The sequence below is a fragment of the Heptranchias perlo genome, chromosome 4 (assembly GCF_035084215.1).
Source record: "Heptranchias perlo isolate sHepPer1 chromosome 4, sHepPer1.hap1, whole genome shotgun sequence".
Lineage (NCBI taxonomy): Eukaryota > Metazoa > Chordata > Chondrichthyes > Hexanchiformes > Hexanchidae > Heptranchias > Heptranchias perlo.
This window is the reverse complement of record NC_090328.1, coordinates 114,106,255-114,121,648: the sequence shown is the minus strand read 5'-3', so window position 1 is coordinate 114,121,648 and position 15,394 is coordinate 114,106,255. Positions and strand designations below refer to the sequence as shown.

Sequence of the window (15,394 nt, the reverse complement as noted above, 5' to 3'; positions counted from 1 at the left end):
ACGGAAACAGCATATACTTTTTATATTAGTTAATTAATAGGAAACAGTGAGAGTTTTAGCACAAAGTGAACTGAATGTGAATGCTATCAAGTGACAGTCCCACTTAGTGTAATTACTGATATAAAAAGTAAATATATGTGAAATACAAGTAGAGGTGAGTTCTTACGTGATTACCTAAATTAATATCAGAACATTTTTAATAGCTGAAATCTGCATTTTCCTAATCTATAGACTTTGACATTCAGATATTGATGTACTGTTTTTATTGTATTAATACATTGTACACTGTTTTATGCAATTTTTTGTCACAATTTCACCTGATGGGCTCAAATATCATATTCTTAAAATAGCAAAACAGACATCTGTAATTGTGAGCAGTCAGCAAAATCTAACAATTAAAAAAAACAGAAACTGAAGGGATCAAATCACTCTCTTCTATTTCAAAGTGTTTTCGGCCACAACAGCGATTACACTAAGTGGAACTGCTACTTGATAGCTGTCAGCATTTTTAAACACTGTAACTGAGAAATGACAAAAATCTACTAATCAAATCGTTCAAAATGATTTTTCAAATACCTGTCATCTGCAATCTTTTGTTCTCTCAATTTCGACTATTCAGACTCAAAAAAAAAGGCTTCTAACATAATAAAAAGATTTTTGAAAATATTTTAAACTTAGCTTTTGTGTCTTCACATATCTTCATTACTTCACTTGGAGACTTCAGCTTCTCTCAAAACCCTGGGATTAGAGTTGATATTCTTCTTAGTGCTGACACTCTTGCCAACTGAAGGAATTAAATCTGTGCCTGTAGGTCTCGGGTTGCAGCAGTCTGAGTGTATGCAGAATTTCTCAAGCTGAATCGGTATGATTCTCTCAGTGCAAGCATCTCTTCCCTCATGCTGTAACAGATTTTGAGTTTCTTTGTTTTTAAATCATTTGGGAAAACAACCAAGTGGGTAAATTTAAGAATCGTTTTAATAATAAGGTATGAAATTACTTGTGTAGCACAATATCAAAAGCCTTGCTGAAATCTAAATATATTACATCTACAGAATTTTCATTTTCAACAAGATCTGTAATTTCCTCAAGAACTCCAATAAATTTGTTATGCAAAAGCTTCCTCCCATAAGTCCACACTGATTCATTCTTATTTAGATGTTTCATTATTCCCTTTTTCAAGATGCCACCCAATACTAATCTACAACAGATGTTAAGCTCACTGGCCTGTAGTTCATTGGGTTGTCATAATGTCCCTTTTTAAAGACTGGAAACCGTTAAGGACTTTCCAATCCTCAGGCACTACAATTTCTAATGATTCCTTAGAGATAGGGCAAAGGCATGATCAATTTCACTAGCCACTTGTTTAAATATCTTTGTGTGAAGACCAGTTGGTCCAGGTTCCTTATGTTCTTTTAATTTCCTCAATCTATAAGTAACCAGCTTGTCTGAAATTTCTGTTTCCTTTAGAACTTTCCCACTCCCCCAACTTCCGTGTTAGAGAGATTTCCCAGGATCTCCTCTGTGAACAGTATATTTGCCATCTCTTGGTCACTTGTCATTTTTTGTATTTAAGTGTGTCCACAGAAGATTTTGTTGGTAGGCCAATTTTGTTGTATGAGATTTGAGTTTTGACTGTTAAGACTTCTTGGTTCATACATACATACACATATATGCAATTTTATAACACTTTCTGTTATATTTGTTTTTACACCTTGGTGTTGCACTTCTTATGTGAAAATGTTCTTATTCAAGTTAATTACATTCTTGCAGTGCAAACTGCCTAATTAAATTCTTTCATTTAATTTATTCAAACCCAATGCAAATTTCTTCCATCTGACTGGCTGAATTTATTAATTGTGATTGAAATTTATTAATTCAGAGAACAAAAACTTGCATTTATATAGCACCTTTCGCATAACAAACATTCCAAGTTTTTGGATCAGACCCAAACAGACAGAAAGACAATACTTTTGAAGAGTAGTCACTGCAGTAGTGTAGGGAAACACAACACCCAATTTGCGCAGTGTATGACAATATATACAGGAGAGAGAAATTACTATTTCAAGTTCATTATTACTATTGTTTTTTTTAATTTTAATTTTTTATTAAGCTGATAAAGTTAACCAACAAAATGGAATTCAATTATTTCCCCTGATTGCGATAGAAGCTCATGAATGTTAATGAGTTAATATTAAAATATATATTTAGACTAGTGGTTGTAAACAGCAGCAACTGTTAAGCTCACCAGCAAGAGAAAAGAATATCAAGAAAGAGAAGCAATCCAACATTCTGGGGTAAATATACTTGCATGCTTTTCGCCCAACATTAATTTCAGTACTGCAATTGGCTAAAACTATCTGCTCGCAACCAAATTCATTTCTAATTTAATCTTTGCAACTGACAACTAGTCCTATGAGTATTGTAGTGCTTTCACTGTTGTGTGTGCAGGGTTTGTGAAAATAATGCATTCACATTGATATTTGCTTTTGAAATGAATACATGTAGCAAGCTGTCTAGTGAAAAGACTTAACTCTTCATTAGTTATTTAGTAAGAATTTTCTTGTATTTTTTCAAAGCAATTAATGGTATTCAGGGTGTGTTCATTTGACTAAATGAGATAAAAGATAAAGGTCTAAATGCACATAGCCATATCCCAGAAGTAGTGTGATGTGCTGATTATTCTGCTGTGTTACCTTTCTGCTCTTTAACGGTAATCTGTCAGGGTTACGTGAACTGATACTATTCTGTAAATGACTAGATTCCTGGATGTAAGTGTGTGGACACAAAAGCTGACATTGATATACACATCACATGAGAGAAATAAAAGAAGTCCTCCATCATAATGAATAACATTTACTCTGTACTACATTTGCAGGACTATGGAGTAAGAGCAGGAGACTGGGACTAATTGGATAGCTCTGTCAAAGAGCTGACACAGGCACGATGGGCCCAATGGCCTCCCCCCGTGCTGTACCTACTATGCTACATGCCTGACCAGGCACACACAAGATATGGCTTTCCTCATGTACTTTATAACACACATAATATGTACCTTACAATTTTACCTCTAATATCCTGGTGGGGTCTTTTTGTTCTGTATATTAAGGAATATAAAATAATTGATGGCCCGGCTGACTTCCTAAATGCTGAGCATGAAACTCCACTGGTTTATGAACATCAGCAGAGTTGCAAGATTGAATTATGATCTGAAACTTATTGTCAGACATTTGTTTTTAACACTTGGTCTATAGTTTTTTTTTTAAAGTTAATTTTGGGAGTGGATTTTGTGATGGCTTAGTGGGCTGTCCATAATACACCATGTGGCACTGAGTCATGCAGAACAGGAAGGTCCTGAGTTTTGATTGCTGGTGTTTGCTGAGTAAGCTGGGTGAAATCAGAAACTGCTAGTTACTTTCCAGTGACTTCTGCTGGAAAGCGTGTGTGTGTGGATTTTGGGCAACAACATGATTGGGCTCAGCTTTGATGCCCTGCCACTGCCAATTGCTTGTCAACTCTCATTGTCTTGCACATTTAGAATGGCCACTTAGGTGAAGAACTAGAAGGCAATCTTCACCCATGGAGCCATACCCCAGCATGAGTTGTGGGGGTGGAGTAAAAGAGTTAATTTCATTACTGTTCTATGGCAAGCATCGCGACATAGGGTAAAACAGTAATAAAGGTGATAATGATTTTTAACTGCAAACACGGACAAACGGACACTATGCCGAAATGCTGTCCTTATGAAACATGGACAGTTGGCACGTATAAGAAGTTTCTCTGATGATTAGAAAGATTTGAAATTAATTGGATTGGCCAGTCTTAGCCCCTCTAAGTTATGTTGTGGACTCTCGTTCACTAGGAACTGGACTATGTGAATTGCTGGTCACCCTGGCACAGTTTGGGATGCTTCTGAAGTCGAGGTTAAGTTATATTGTTGAGGCAGCACAGAAGGATCTTTACTCCGCATCCAATTTATGCAGGACCCGACCAGTTTGTGTATAATGGGTAGCCAAAGTGGAAAAGTATTCTGTTTTCCCATCACAGGCTTCTATCACTGTGATTAGCATAATAGTCACCTGAAACAAATAAATTTACATTAATATTCAGGCTCTGATTTGAAAACAATTTTTTTTGTTGCTTTGTGCTCGAATGCTGAAGCTTGTTTTTAAATGAATCCTGATGGTTTTATTTTAAAAATGCAAGTTAAAAAAATCATAGTCTAAAATGAATAAAGACCATTTATGGCATCAGCCTTCTTCGTGGTGCTCCACACACTTGTTGATGCAGCCTTATCTTCCCTATGACATGTAACCAATGTGTAAGATTGAACTTTGAGTAGTGTGGCTGGCCTTGAATTACTTCAAGGATCAATGGTACACAGCAGGAACAATGATATAGCAATGATCCACTATTTCAACAAGCAGGGAGGGACTCTGTTCTGAACCCCTTGTTTTGACACCATCCAATATGTGTTTGGTGCAAACTGTTATCCCAGCACTAGAGGAGCATAGAATAGGACATTGGAAGCCCTCAGTGGGGCAGGGTCCAATAAAAAGAATGGGCTTTTCACTTAAGTGATCAGTACCGTATTTCATAAATTGGCTGCCCAATTACAGTTATAATCTAATTAATAACCTATTTATGATATATATTTGAGTATATAACCATTATATTCCAAATTTCATAACTCAGTCCCTACACCAGGCCATGGCCTAGCATAGCAGCCTGACGTCCGGAACTGTGTCAGTCCCATTCTGTTTTTATCTGTCACTGATAAAATGCAGGTAATGCTCCCTCTAGTATCCTCCTTTCTCTGCTCTGTCCCAACAATGTGCTTAATGGCAATTACATTTGTATGGACTGTTTTTCCCTGTAATTTAGTGACTAGGTGCCAAAATCACATTCTCAACTCTCACATTTGTAAGTTGTGTGCTGCTGCAGTTTTGTTAGTAGTTCATTAGTTGCAGAGTTGCATTTTCTTTAAAAAAGGAACTTCACCCCTCTTGTGGGTTACGCTTGAATGAATTTGCCATTCGTCTAGGGCGGATTCTAAATTAGGTTCCAAAGGCATAAGTGGGCAGTGTGCTAATCTATTATTGTCCTTTTTTATTAAATACACAACAGCAGTGTTTCCCTCCAAATATATGGTGCCTTGATTCATTTTCACTTCCCTTTAAAGTTGTTTCAACTGAAAACTAAATACTAAACTGTGAGGAGAAAAGGTATCATAACTTGTTTGTGAACTTGTCACTCATTGAATTAGTTGGTGTCTCTTATTGAGTATTCCACTGTTAACAGCCTTGGTCCAAACATGGACAAAAGAGCTGAATTCCAGAGGTGAGGTGAGAGTGACTGCCCTTGACATCAAGGCAGTATTTGACCGAGTGTGGCACCAAGGCGCCCGAGTAAAGTTGAAGTCAATGGGAATCAGGGGAAAACTCTCCAGTGGCTGAAGTCATACCTAGCACAAAGGAAGATGGTAGTGGTTGTTGGAGGCCAATCATCTCAGCCCCAGAGTATTGCCTCAGGAGTTCCTCAGGGCAGTGTCCTAGGCCCAACCATCTTCAGCTGCTTCTTCAATGACCTTCCCTCCATCATAAGGTCAGAAATGGGGATGTTCGCTGATGATTGCACAGTGTTCCGTTCCATTCGCAACCCCTCAAATAATGAAGCGGTCCGAGCCCGCATGCAGCAAGACCTGGACAACAACCAGGCTTGGGCTGATAAGTGACACGTAACATTCACGCCAGACAAGTGCCAGGCAATAACCATCTCCAACAAGAGAGTGTCTAACCACCTCCCCTTGACATTCAACGGCATTACCATCGCCGAAACCCCCACCATCAACATCCTGGGGGTCACTATTGACCAGAAACTGGACCAGCCATATAAATACTGTGGCTACGAGAGCAGGTCAGAGGCTGGGTATTCTGTGGTGAGTGACTCACCTCCTGACTCCCGAAAGCCTTTCCACCATCTACAAGGCACAAATCAGGAGTGTGATGGAATACTCTCCACTTGCCTGGATGAGTGCAGCTGCAACAACACTCAAGAAGCTCGACACCATCCAGGACAAAGCAGCCCGCTTGATTGGCACCCCAGCCACCACCCTAAACATTCACTCCCTTCACCACCGGCGCACTGTGGCTGCAGTGTGTACCATCCACAGGATGCACTGCAGCAACTTGCCAAGGCTTCTTCGAAAGCACCTCCCAAACCCACGACCTCTACCGCCTCGAAGGACAAGAACAGCAAGTACATGGGAACAACACCACCTGCACGTTCCCCTCCAAGTCTCACACCATCCCGACTTGGAAGTATATCGCCATTCCTTCATCGTCGCTGGGTCAAAATCCTGGAACTCCCTTCCTAACAGCACTGTGGGAGAACCTTCACCACACGGACTGCAGTGGTTCAAGAAGGTGGCTCACCACCACCTTCTCAAGGGCAATTAGGGATGGGCAATAAATGCCGGCCTCGCCAGCGACACCCACATCCCATGAACGAATAAAAAAAACAACTTGTATTTGTACAGTGCCTTTAATGTAGTAAAATGTCCCAAGGAGCTTCACAGAACAGTTATCAAACGTTATCTGCAATATATATCCTACAGTTGTAAGCAATAGTTTTGAAAATATTGTGCAGTAGAATATTACAGTGCACACACGGAATGACTAATTTATACTAACTTATTAATTCTGTAACCTGTCAATCTTGACAGTGTAAATGGAGTAAAGTATATTTTGGTTCTTTGCCATTAGAAATCTGTGTGTGCTTATATCAAAACCTTAGCTAGCAATATCATTCCTAATGGTTAGCACATGTTCAGATATGGCAGTTTGGGGAATTTAATAACCATACATGAAATTATAGCCAGTCAACTGTGAAAATGTAATGTACACTTCTTCCAAATAAAAGTTTATGGATTGGAATCATAATGTGATATTTATGCTCTGAAGAGTACATATTTATAAGAATGTTTCTAACCCAATCATAATCCTGGAACTTGCAGGAGTCATACTTGGAGCGCATTTGTCAGAATAAGGATGACACTATACACCAGCTGCAGCAAAATCAAGAAACCACCTTCAATAAACTAGCTGAACAGATGAAGGAACGCGAGGCTAGCTGGCAAAAGCAGAAAAAAGAGTTGGATGAGCATTATTCTGCACTCCTTGGGGAGGTTCATTCAAGGGCACAGGTACTACCAATGAAACTGAACTGACTATGACTGCGGGGATGAATAACGGCCACTTAAGTCGACCACAATTTGTTTCTGACCAGTACACCCACATGTTTACATACAAGGTCAAAATGAACTGAAAACTCCACACACATCCAATTTGTCCTCAAATCATATTACTTTATATAAAACATAGAAGTTACTTCCTTTCCCTCCCTCCAGTGATTATTATTGCTGCAAGAAGCATGCCTCTACTCCGTTTTTAAAAAAATGAATCTGGTGCAGATACAAATCATGGTCAAGAAAGATCCAACAGGAGGTAGGAACTGAGCAGCTATCTATGTTGACTCAAAAAACTGGAGTGGTGGGGGTAATCCGGATTCGTAAGGACTCGTACAGTTTCTTCCAGCTCCAATCGCAAAATAGTTCAGTATTATAAGTAAGGATATGGTAGTACAGGGGTTATATTACTGGACTAGTAAACCAGAGGTTTAGACTAATAATCCAGAGAATGGGAGTTAAAATTTGAATTCAGTTTAAAAACAAATCTGGAAATGACAAGCTGGTATCAGGAAAAGAGACCTTGAAGCTGTCGAACTGTCATAAAAACCCAACTGGTTCTCTAATGTCCTTCAGGAAAGGAAACCTGCCACCCTTACCCGGTCTGGCCTATGTGTGACTCCAGTCCCACGTCGATGTAGTTGACTCTTAACTGCCCTCTGATAGTGTCCTATCAGGACACTAACAAGAAGGCCCACCACTTCCTTCTCAAGGCAATTTGGGATGGGCAATAAATGCCAGCTTTGCCAGTGATGCCCACAACCCAAGAATTAATTTTTAAAAATTAGGGCTTTGGGGGCATCTAATACCAGAACCAAAAAGAAAATTGCAAAAGCATCAAAATCCTCAGCTGACATACATGCGATTATACCACACTTGGCACAGTAATTAGCACTTCACAGGATTCCACAAGGAGTTTGGCACTGATTCCACTCTTAATGGACAGTGACACTCTTGAATAGTGTAAAGAACGAGCTTCAATTGAGAAATGCTTTCACCGATGCAGTTCATGCCAACCCAAAAGTAAGTCATCAATCAAGCAATCCAATATCAGATTTTTTGAGGGATTCTTTTGATGTTATGCCCTCCAACAGAGCAATCCTCTTGCAGTGTATGACTATAGCAATGGCCCCTGGTACACAATGGCCGACACAAAGTGTCTGTGCCAATAGATACACTGGCACTGGTGGATCCCAGTTTTATATTGCCACTGTCAGACAGTGCTGGGCAATTTGCCTGAAACTCGTAGTTTACCCAGAAGTACAGGATTGTGAATTGGAGGATAAGGACAAGAAAAGCAGTGGTGAAAGGGAGAGGAGTGTGCTGGTTCTTAACATTCCTATACATTGCGATCTGCTCACGTTTCCTTTGACAATAATTCCTGTTTAAACTTTCCAGAGAACCCTGACTGTGACAGGAATTCCATTCTGGACCTAGTGGAATTATCCACTGCATTCTTAGATTTTTATTTTCACCTTCCACTGGGACCATAAGGTAGAATCAGGGCCAGTTTTCCGCTATTCTCAACTAGGCTTTGTGGGTTAGTCAGAATTGGTATAACCACGAAGGAATTATTCACAGACTTTGGCAGCCTATCCTATAGTTTCCCACATAGAGGATAAACACAGGAAATCCCATTACAGGCATGGAGGGGAACAAAGGGCAGGAAGAAAATGCCCTAGTTCTATCTACCTCCACAACAACCCAACAGTACTCCCTACTGGCTAAAGTTCCCATGCATTACATGTGATAGATTTTGGATGCATAGAGACAATATTGTGACTTGCACGGCAAGGGAGACTGATGAGGCTATATGCTTCAATTCACAGGTCCTTCCCTGAGACTCAGGAGCTGACTACAGGTCACTTTCATAGTCCTATCGACTCTGATTATAAGTGGGGTCTTTTTGGAGTTGAATTTACTCCAAGATTATGTTCTTACATTGGAGGTTCAGAACCTAACCAACCTTCAGTGGCTGTCTTAAGAATCCAATACCTAACTCGGGCAGTTTTACACTACATTAGGGCACTGTTGATGATTAATCAGCTAGCGTGATTCCTTAATGAAACCAGGAGGGGTAAATCTGTCACTTGGGGCTGAGATTTTTCCCATTTAACAACAAATAGCCCTGCTATACAATGACCTAATAAGTAGGCTGCTCTTAGTTAGACAAGCAACTGGAAGTTTACCAGTGCCCTAGTGGTAAGCTGCATGATTTTAGCTAGTTCAACTTCAGTACGCCTGCATACATTTGGGAGATCCCTAAGCTTTAGCTCCGGCAACCTGCATCTAAGCTCTCTGGTGTTAGGTGGGTGCGGTGTCGTATAGGGAGAGAGTTTTCATTCTTTATCGGGCAAACAGAAATTCTACAGGTGTAGATTTCTCAATAGTTTGGTTCAGAAACACTTAAACATGGTAATAAATTTCCATGCATGTCAGACATCTGGATGACCAAAAAGAAATCCATTACGGAACAGTAGAATACACGTTTGTGTATTCTTGATCTCATCCATGTAATTTTGGGGAGATGCTAAGAAGGACAAAGTGCTCCCTTTCATGGATAGGGTAAACCAGTACTACTTTTGGGTCCTGCCCAATGAAGCGGCTTTGGCAAACACCTGGGAGGACTCTTGTTTAAAGAATGTACAGAGAACCTAAAAGGGAGTGAAATAAAATCTACCTGTCCAATAACACCATTGCTGTTGTTTATGCTGAGAAATTGCAGAGGCAGGCTTACAGCTAGGTCACAATCTGAAATCTTTTCACCTACACTCAATGGCATAATGCACAAATCCGAAAGACGTATGTTCTGACCCATTCTCCTTCATGTAGATGGAATTTCTTTGCCGCTTTTGTAAGCTGTTTCACCTATTGAAAGGAGTATGAAGAAGAACTGCCATTATTTATCCTTGTGTGATTAGTGTGTTCCTTGAGAGCCCAATGGGCCAGGGGAAGATGGTTTCCAGCTCACCAAGGATCCTGATGATTTGCATTTTGATTTAGACAATCAATTTCAGCTATTGCTGTTATAATTGGGATTTCCCAACACTTCAAACAGTTTCCATAAAGTTCCAGGAGTGATGGTTACCCCTTGGCCTTGTTATTTCACACCATAGAACCATAGAAAAGATACAGCACAGAAGGGGGCCATTCGGCCCATTGTGTCCATGCCGGCTCGATGAAAAATCAGGTGCCCATTCTAATCCCACCTTCCAGCACCCAGTCCATAGCCCTGCAGCTTACAGCACTTTAAGTGCAGTTCCAGCTACTTTTTAAAAGAGTTGAGGGTCCTTGCCTCTACACCAATTCGGGCAGCAAATTCCATACACCCACCACCCTCTGGGTAAAAAAGTTTTTCCTCATGTCCTCTCTAATCCTCCCGCTAATCAGCTTAAATCTATGTCCTCTAGTTCTTGAACTCTCCACTAGGGGAAACAGATACTTCTTGTCTACTCTATCTGGGCCCCTCATAATTTTGTACACCTCAATCAAGTCTCCCCTCAGCCTCCTCTGCTCCAAGGAAAACAACCCCAGCCTATCCAATCTCTCTTCGTAGCTGCAATTTTCAAGCCCTGGCAACATTCTTGTAAATCTTCTCTGCACTCTCTCCAGAGCAATTACGTCCTTCCTGTAATGTGGTGACTAGAACTGCGCATAATACTCCAGCTGTGGCCTTACCAGCATTTTATACAATTCCATCTTTACATCTCTACTTTTGTATGCTATACCTCGGCTAATAACGGAGAGCATTCCATATGCCTTCTTCACAACCTTATCTACCTGTACTGCCACCTTCAGGGACCTGTGCACATGCACTCCAAGGTCTCTCACTTCCTCTACCCCTCTCAATATATTCCCGTTTACTGCGTATGCCCTTTTACTGTTTGCCCTCCATAAGTGCATTACCTCACACTTCTCCAGGTTGAACTCCGTTTGCCACTTTTCCGCCCACTCTACCAACCCATTGATAGCTTCTTAGAGTCTACAGCTATCCTCTTCACTATCAACTACACGGCCAATTTTTGTGTCGTCTGCAAATTTGCCAATCATGCCCCCTACATTCAAGTCCAAATCACTAATATATACCACAAACAGCAAGGGACCCAACACTGAGCCCTGTGGCACACCACTGGAAACGGATTTCCATTCGCAAAGACATCCATCGACTTTTACCCTTTGTTTCCTGTTACTGAGCCAATTTTGGATCCAGTTTGCCACATTTCCCTGTATCCCATGGGCTTTTACATTTCTGACCAGTCTGCCATGTGGGACCTTGTCAAATGCCTTACTAAAATCCATGTAGACAACATCCACTGCACTACCCTCATCAATCCTCCTTGTCACTTCCTCAAAGAATTCAATCAGATTTGTAAGGCATGGCCTTCCCTGAACAAATCTATGCTGACTATCCCTGATTAAACCATGCCTTTCCAAGTGACAGTTTATCCTATCTCTCAGTTTTGATTCTAATAGTTTGCCCACCACCGAGGTAAGACTGACCGGCCTTTCCCTCATACCCTTTTTAAACAATGGTACTACGTTTGCAGTCTTCCAGTCCTCCGGTACCTCCCCTGTATCTAATGAGGATTGGAAAATGATCCTCAGAGCATCCGCTATTTCCTCCCTGGCTTCATTCAATAGCCTAGGAAACAATCCATCCAGCCCTGGTGACTTAACAACTTTGAAGGATTCCAGTCCCTCTAGTACTTCCTCTCCCGTTATGTTTACCTTATCCAATATTTCACACGTCTCCTCATTAACACCACGTCCGGATCATCCCTTTCCTTTGTGAATACAGAGACAAAATATTCATTTAAAACCCTACCCACATCCTCTGCTTCTACACACAAGTTACCCTTATCATCCCTGATTGGTCCCACCTTTTCCTTAGCTATCCTCTTGTTCTTAATGTACTGATAAAATATCTTTGAGTTTTCTTTAATCTTACTAGCTAATATTTTTTCACGTCCTCTCTTTGCTTTCCTTATTTCCTTTTTAAAGTCATCCCTGTACTTTCCACACTCCTCTAGGCTTTCTGCAGTATTTAGTTTTCTGTGACAGTCATAAGCTTTCTTTTTCTGCTTTATCTTGCCCCGTATACTTCTAGACAACCAGGGGGCTCTAAATTTAGCAGTGCCACCCTTTTTCTTTGAGGGGACATGTCTGCATTGTACCCGTAGAATTTCACTTTTTAGTGCCTCCCACTGGCTTGCCACTGATTTCTCCTCAAGTAGTTGTGTCCAGTCCACTTCTGCCAAATCACCTCTTAGTTCTGTAAAATTTGCCTACCCCAATTTAAAATGTTTATTCCTGATTTAACTCTGTCCTTTTCCATAATAATGCTAAAACTAACTGAATTGTGATCACTATCCCCAATGTGGTCACCCACTGTTACTTCACCCACTTGCCCATCTTCATTTCCCAGGACTAAATCTAGAATTGCATCCTCTCTTGTTGGGCTTGTCATGTACTGGCTAAAAAAGTTCTCCTAGACACCGATCAAGAATTTTGCACCCTCTGTGCTCCTCACAGTGTTTGAATCCCAGTTGATGTTAAGGTAGTTGAAGACCCCTACTATTATTGCCCTCTTATTTTTGCACTCAGAAATTTGCCTACATATTTGTTTTTCTAGCTTCCTTTTGCTATTCGGGGGTCTATAGTACACTCCTAGGAGTGTGACTGCCCCTTTTTTATTTCTTAGTTCAACCCATATGGCCTCGAATGATGATTGATGATCCACTTAGCATATCATCCCTTCTCACAACTGTAATTGATTCTTTAACCAATAATGCTACCCCCCCTCCTTTTTTATCACCCACTCTATCCTGCCTGAAAACTCTATATCCAGGGATATTGAGCTACCAATTATCCCCCCTCTTTAAGCCAGGTTTCCGTTATAGCAATGATATCATGCTGCCATGTGTCTATCTGTGCCCTTAGCTCATCTACTTTGTTTGTAATACTCCTTGCATTGAAGTATATACCCTTTAACCCCATCAAATTCCTGTGCTGAACACTATTTAACCTTTGCTTCTTTTGCCTTTCTGAGTCGCTAACTACGTCACTAACTGCTTTTCAACTTCCCGTTTCCTGGTCTGAATTTGTCCTATCTGTACCTGCCCTTTGGTTCCCATCCCCCTGCCATACTAGTTTAAACCCTCCCCAACAGAACTGGCAAATGCCCCCGTGAGGATATTGGTCCCGGTTCTGCTTGGGTGCAACCCGTCCAGCTTGTACAGGTCCCGCCTTTCCCAGAATCGGTCCCAATGCCTCAAGAATTTAAATCCCACCCTCCTACACCATTTCTCAAGCCATACATTCATCTGGTCTATTCTCCTATTTCTGCTCTCGCTAGCACATGGCACTGGGAGAAATCCTGAGATTATTACCTTAGAGGTCCTGCTTTTTAATTTATTTCCTAACTACCTATATTCTGCTTGCAGGACCTCATCCCTTTTTTTTAACTGATGTTGTTGGTACCGATATGGACCACGACCTCTGGCTGTTCACCCTTCCCCTTCAGAATGTCCTGCAGCAGCTCCGTGACATCCTTGACCGTAGCACCAGGGAGGCAACATACCATCCTGGAGTCACGTCTGCGGCCGCAAAAACGCCTGTCTGTTCCCCTTACAATTGAATCCCCTATCACTATTGCTCTCCCATTCTTTTTCCTCCCCTCCTGTGCAGCTGAGTCACTCGTGGTGCCACGGTCTTGGCTCTTGCTGCATTCCTCTGATAAGCCATCTCCCCCAACAATATCCAAAGCGGAATATCTGTTTGAGAGGCTGCATGGATTGCCCACCATGAGCTGTCCGCCCTGAAAGGTGGAAAATACCATACGCTCAATGTATTGCTCAGCCTCAAGCTGAGTTAAATTCATTTACAGGAAGAATACTTGTACAGAAGTAAAAAAATAAAGCAAGTAACCAGCAGTACAGTATCTGACTTAGGCAATACTTAAACCATGCCAAAACAAAATAACAAAGAATCCAAAATCTTGTGTCCATAATTTTTCAACTGAGCCTCTGATGGGCACTCGATTCCATAGAGCCCTTACCATTGTTACCACGTGGAAACAAGCAGGCAAACAAAGAACTAGTGATATAGGGACAACCCACACCTATTATACAATTCTTCTGAGGCAAAAACACAGCGCACAAGATCAAAGAAGTATTTTCCCCTTAGGTAAGAAATCATGCTACCAGTCAATTTTACCATTTAAGTAGATAAACAGTGAACAACAGTTTCCTGGCCATTCTGGTGTCTTTGTTTGCCTTTGACACCTGACTTCCATATCAAACAGCTTTGCCTGCTCGCATGCAGTCCGTTTGGCTCTGATGTGAATCTTCAAGTTCACATGCTTGAACAGCTCATATTCATTTTCATAGATTGTAATCATGGATTGTTTCTGCCCCCTCAAAGACAAAGGAATTCTTAAGAGTACAGCTAACTCAGGTTCATTTTAAAGTCTTAGAAAAAAGATATAATACAGAAAATGTACTGTTGGAGGCTTCTATCACAATTAAAATCCTAGCTAGAAGCTACTTTGTTATTACCATAAATTTGTAATAAAAAGAATTAACAAAATATTTATACAAAAGTAAGAATTACAACTGACTTAATTCAGTCATTTTTCACAGACGTGTCATCTTGGAGCAGAAGAAGCCAAAGAGAAAGTATCTAGTCTGGCAAAAGTCAATGACCAGCTGAGCCATGAACTGTCTCTTACAAAGAAATTATTATCTCAGAAACAGAAGGAGCATGTTGCTTTGCTGGCAGCTAGTGCTCTAATGGCAGGTGCATTGTACCCATTATACAATAGATCCTGTGAACTGTCTGTGCAGAAAGACTTTCTTCAAGAGCAAATAATTACCTGCGAATATTTCAAAAATGAAATCAGGACTGTTGTCCAGGTCCTTTCTCTGGAAGGTAATCCAGGCAAATCGAAGAAAAGAAAGAAACCTCAAAGAGGATTGATTCAGGTTTTCAGAAAAAGTGTTATTGCAATCATAGCGGCCAACAGACTTCGAGCCTTAGGTCTAGGATGTAAGCCACTATTTACCTGGACTGAGGGCTTTAAGAACAAACCAAGACTTGCAGTTTGCACTGGCAAAGTAAAGTCCTACATCACTCATTCAAGTAAGTACTGGC

The 15,394-nt window shown here is 40.8% G+C and overlaps 1 protein-coding gene across 2 annotated transcripts in view; it reads left to right on the top strand.

Annotated features, from left to right (window-relative positions):
- LOC137321188 (coiled-coil domain-containing protein 171-like) overlaps positions 1–15,394 on the top strand; it is a 218,963-nt gene that overhangs the window by 86,340 nt on the left and 117,229 nt on the right. For both annotated transcript variants that reach the window (XM_067983472.1, XM_067983471.1), the window contains 2 exons: positions 7,013–7,201; positions 14,884–15,382. In XM_067983472.1, coding sequence (XP_067839573.1) covers positions 7,013–7,201; positions 14,884–15,382 — 688 coding nt within the window. The remainder of the gene's footprint in view (positions 1–7,012; positions 7,202–14,883; positions 15,383–15,394) is intronic.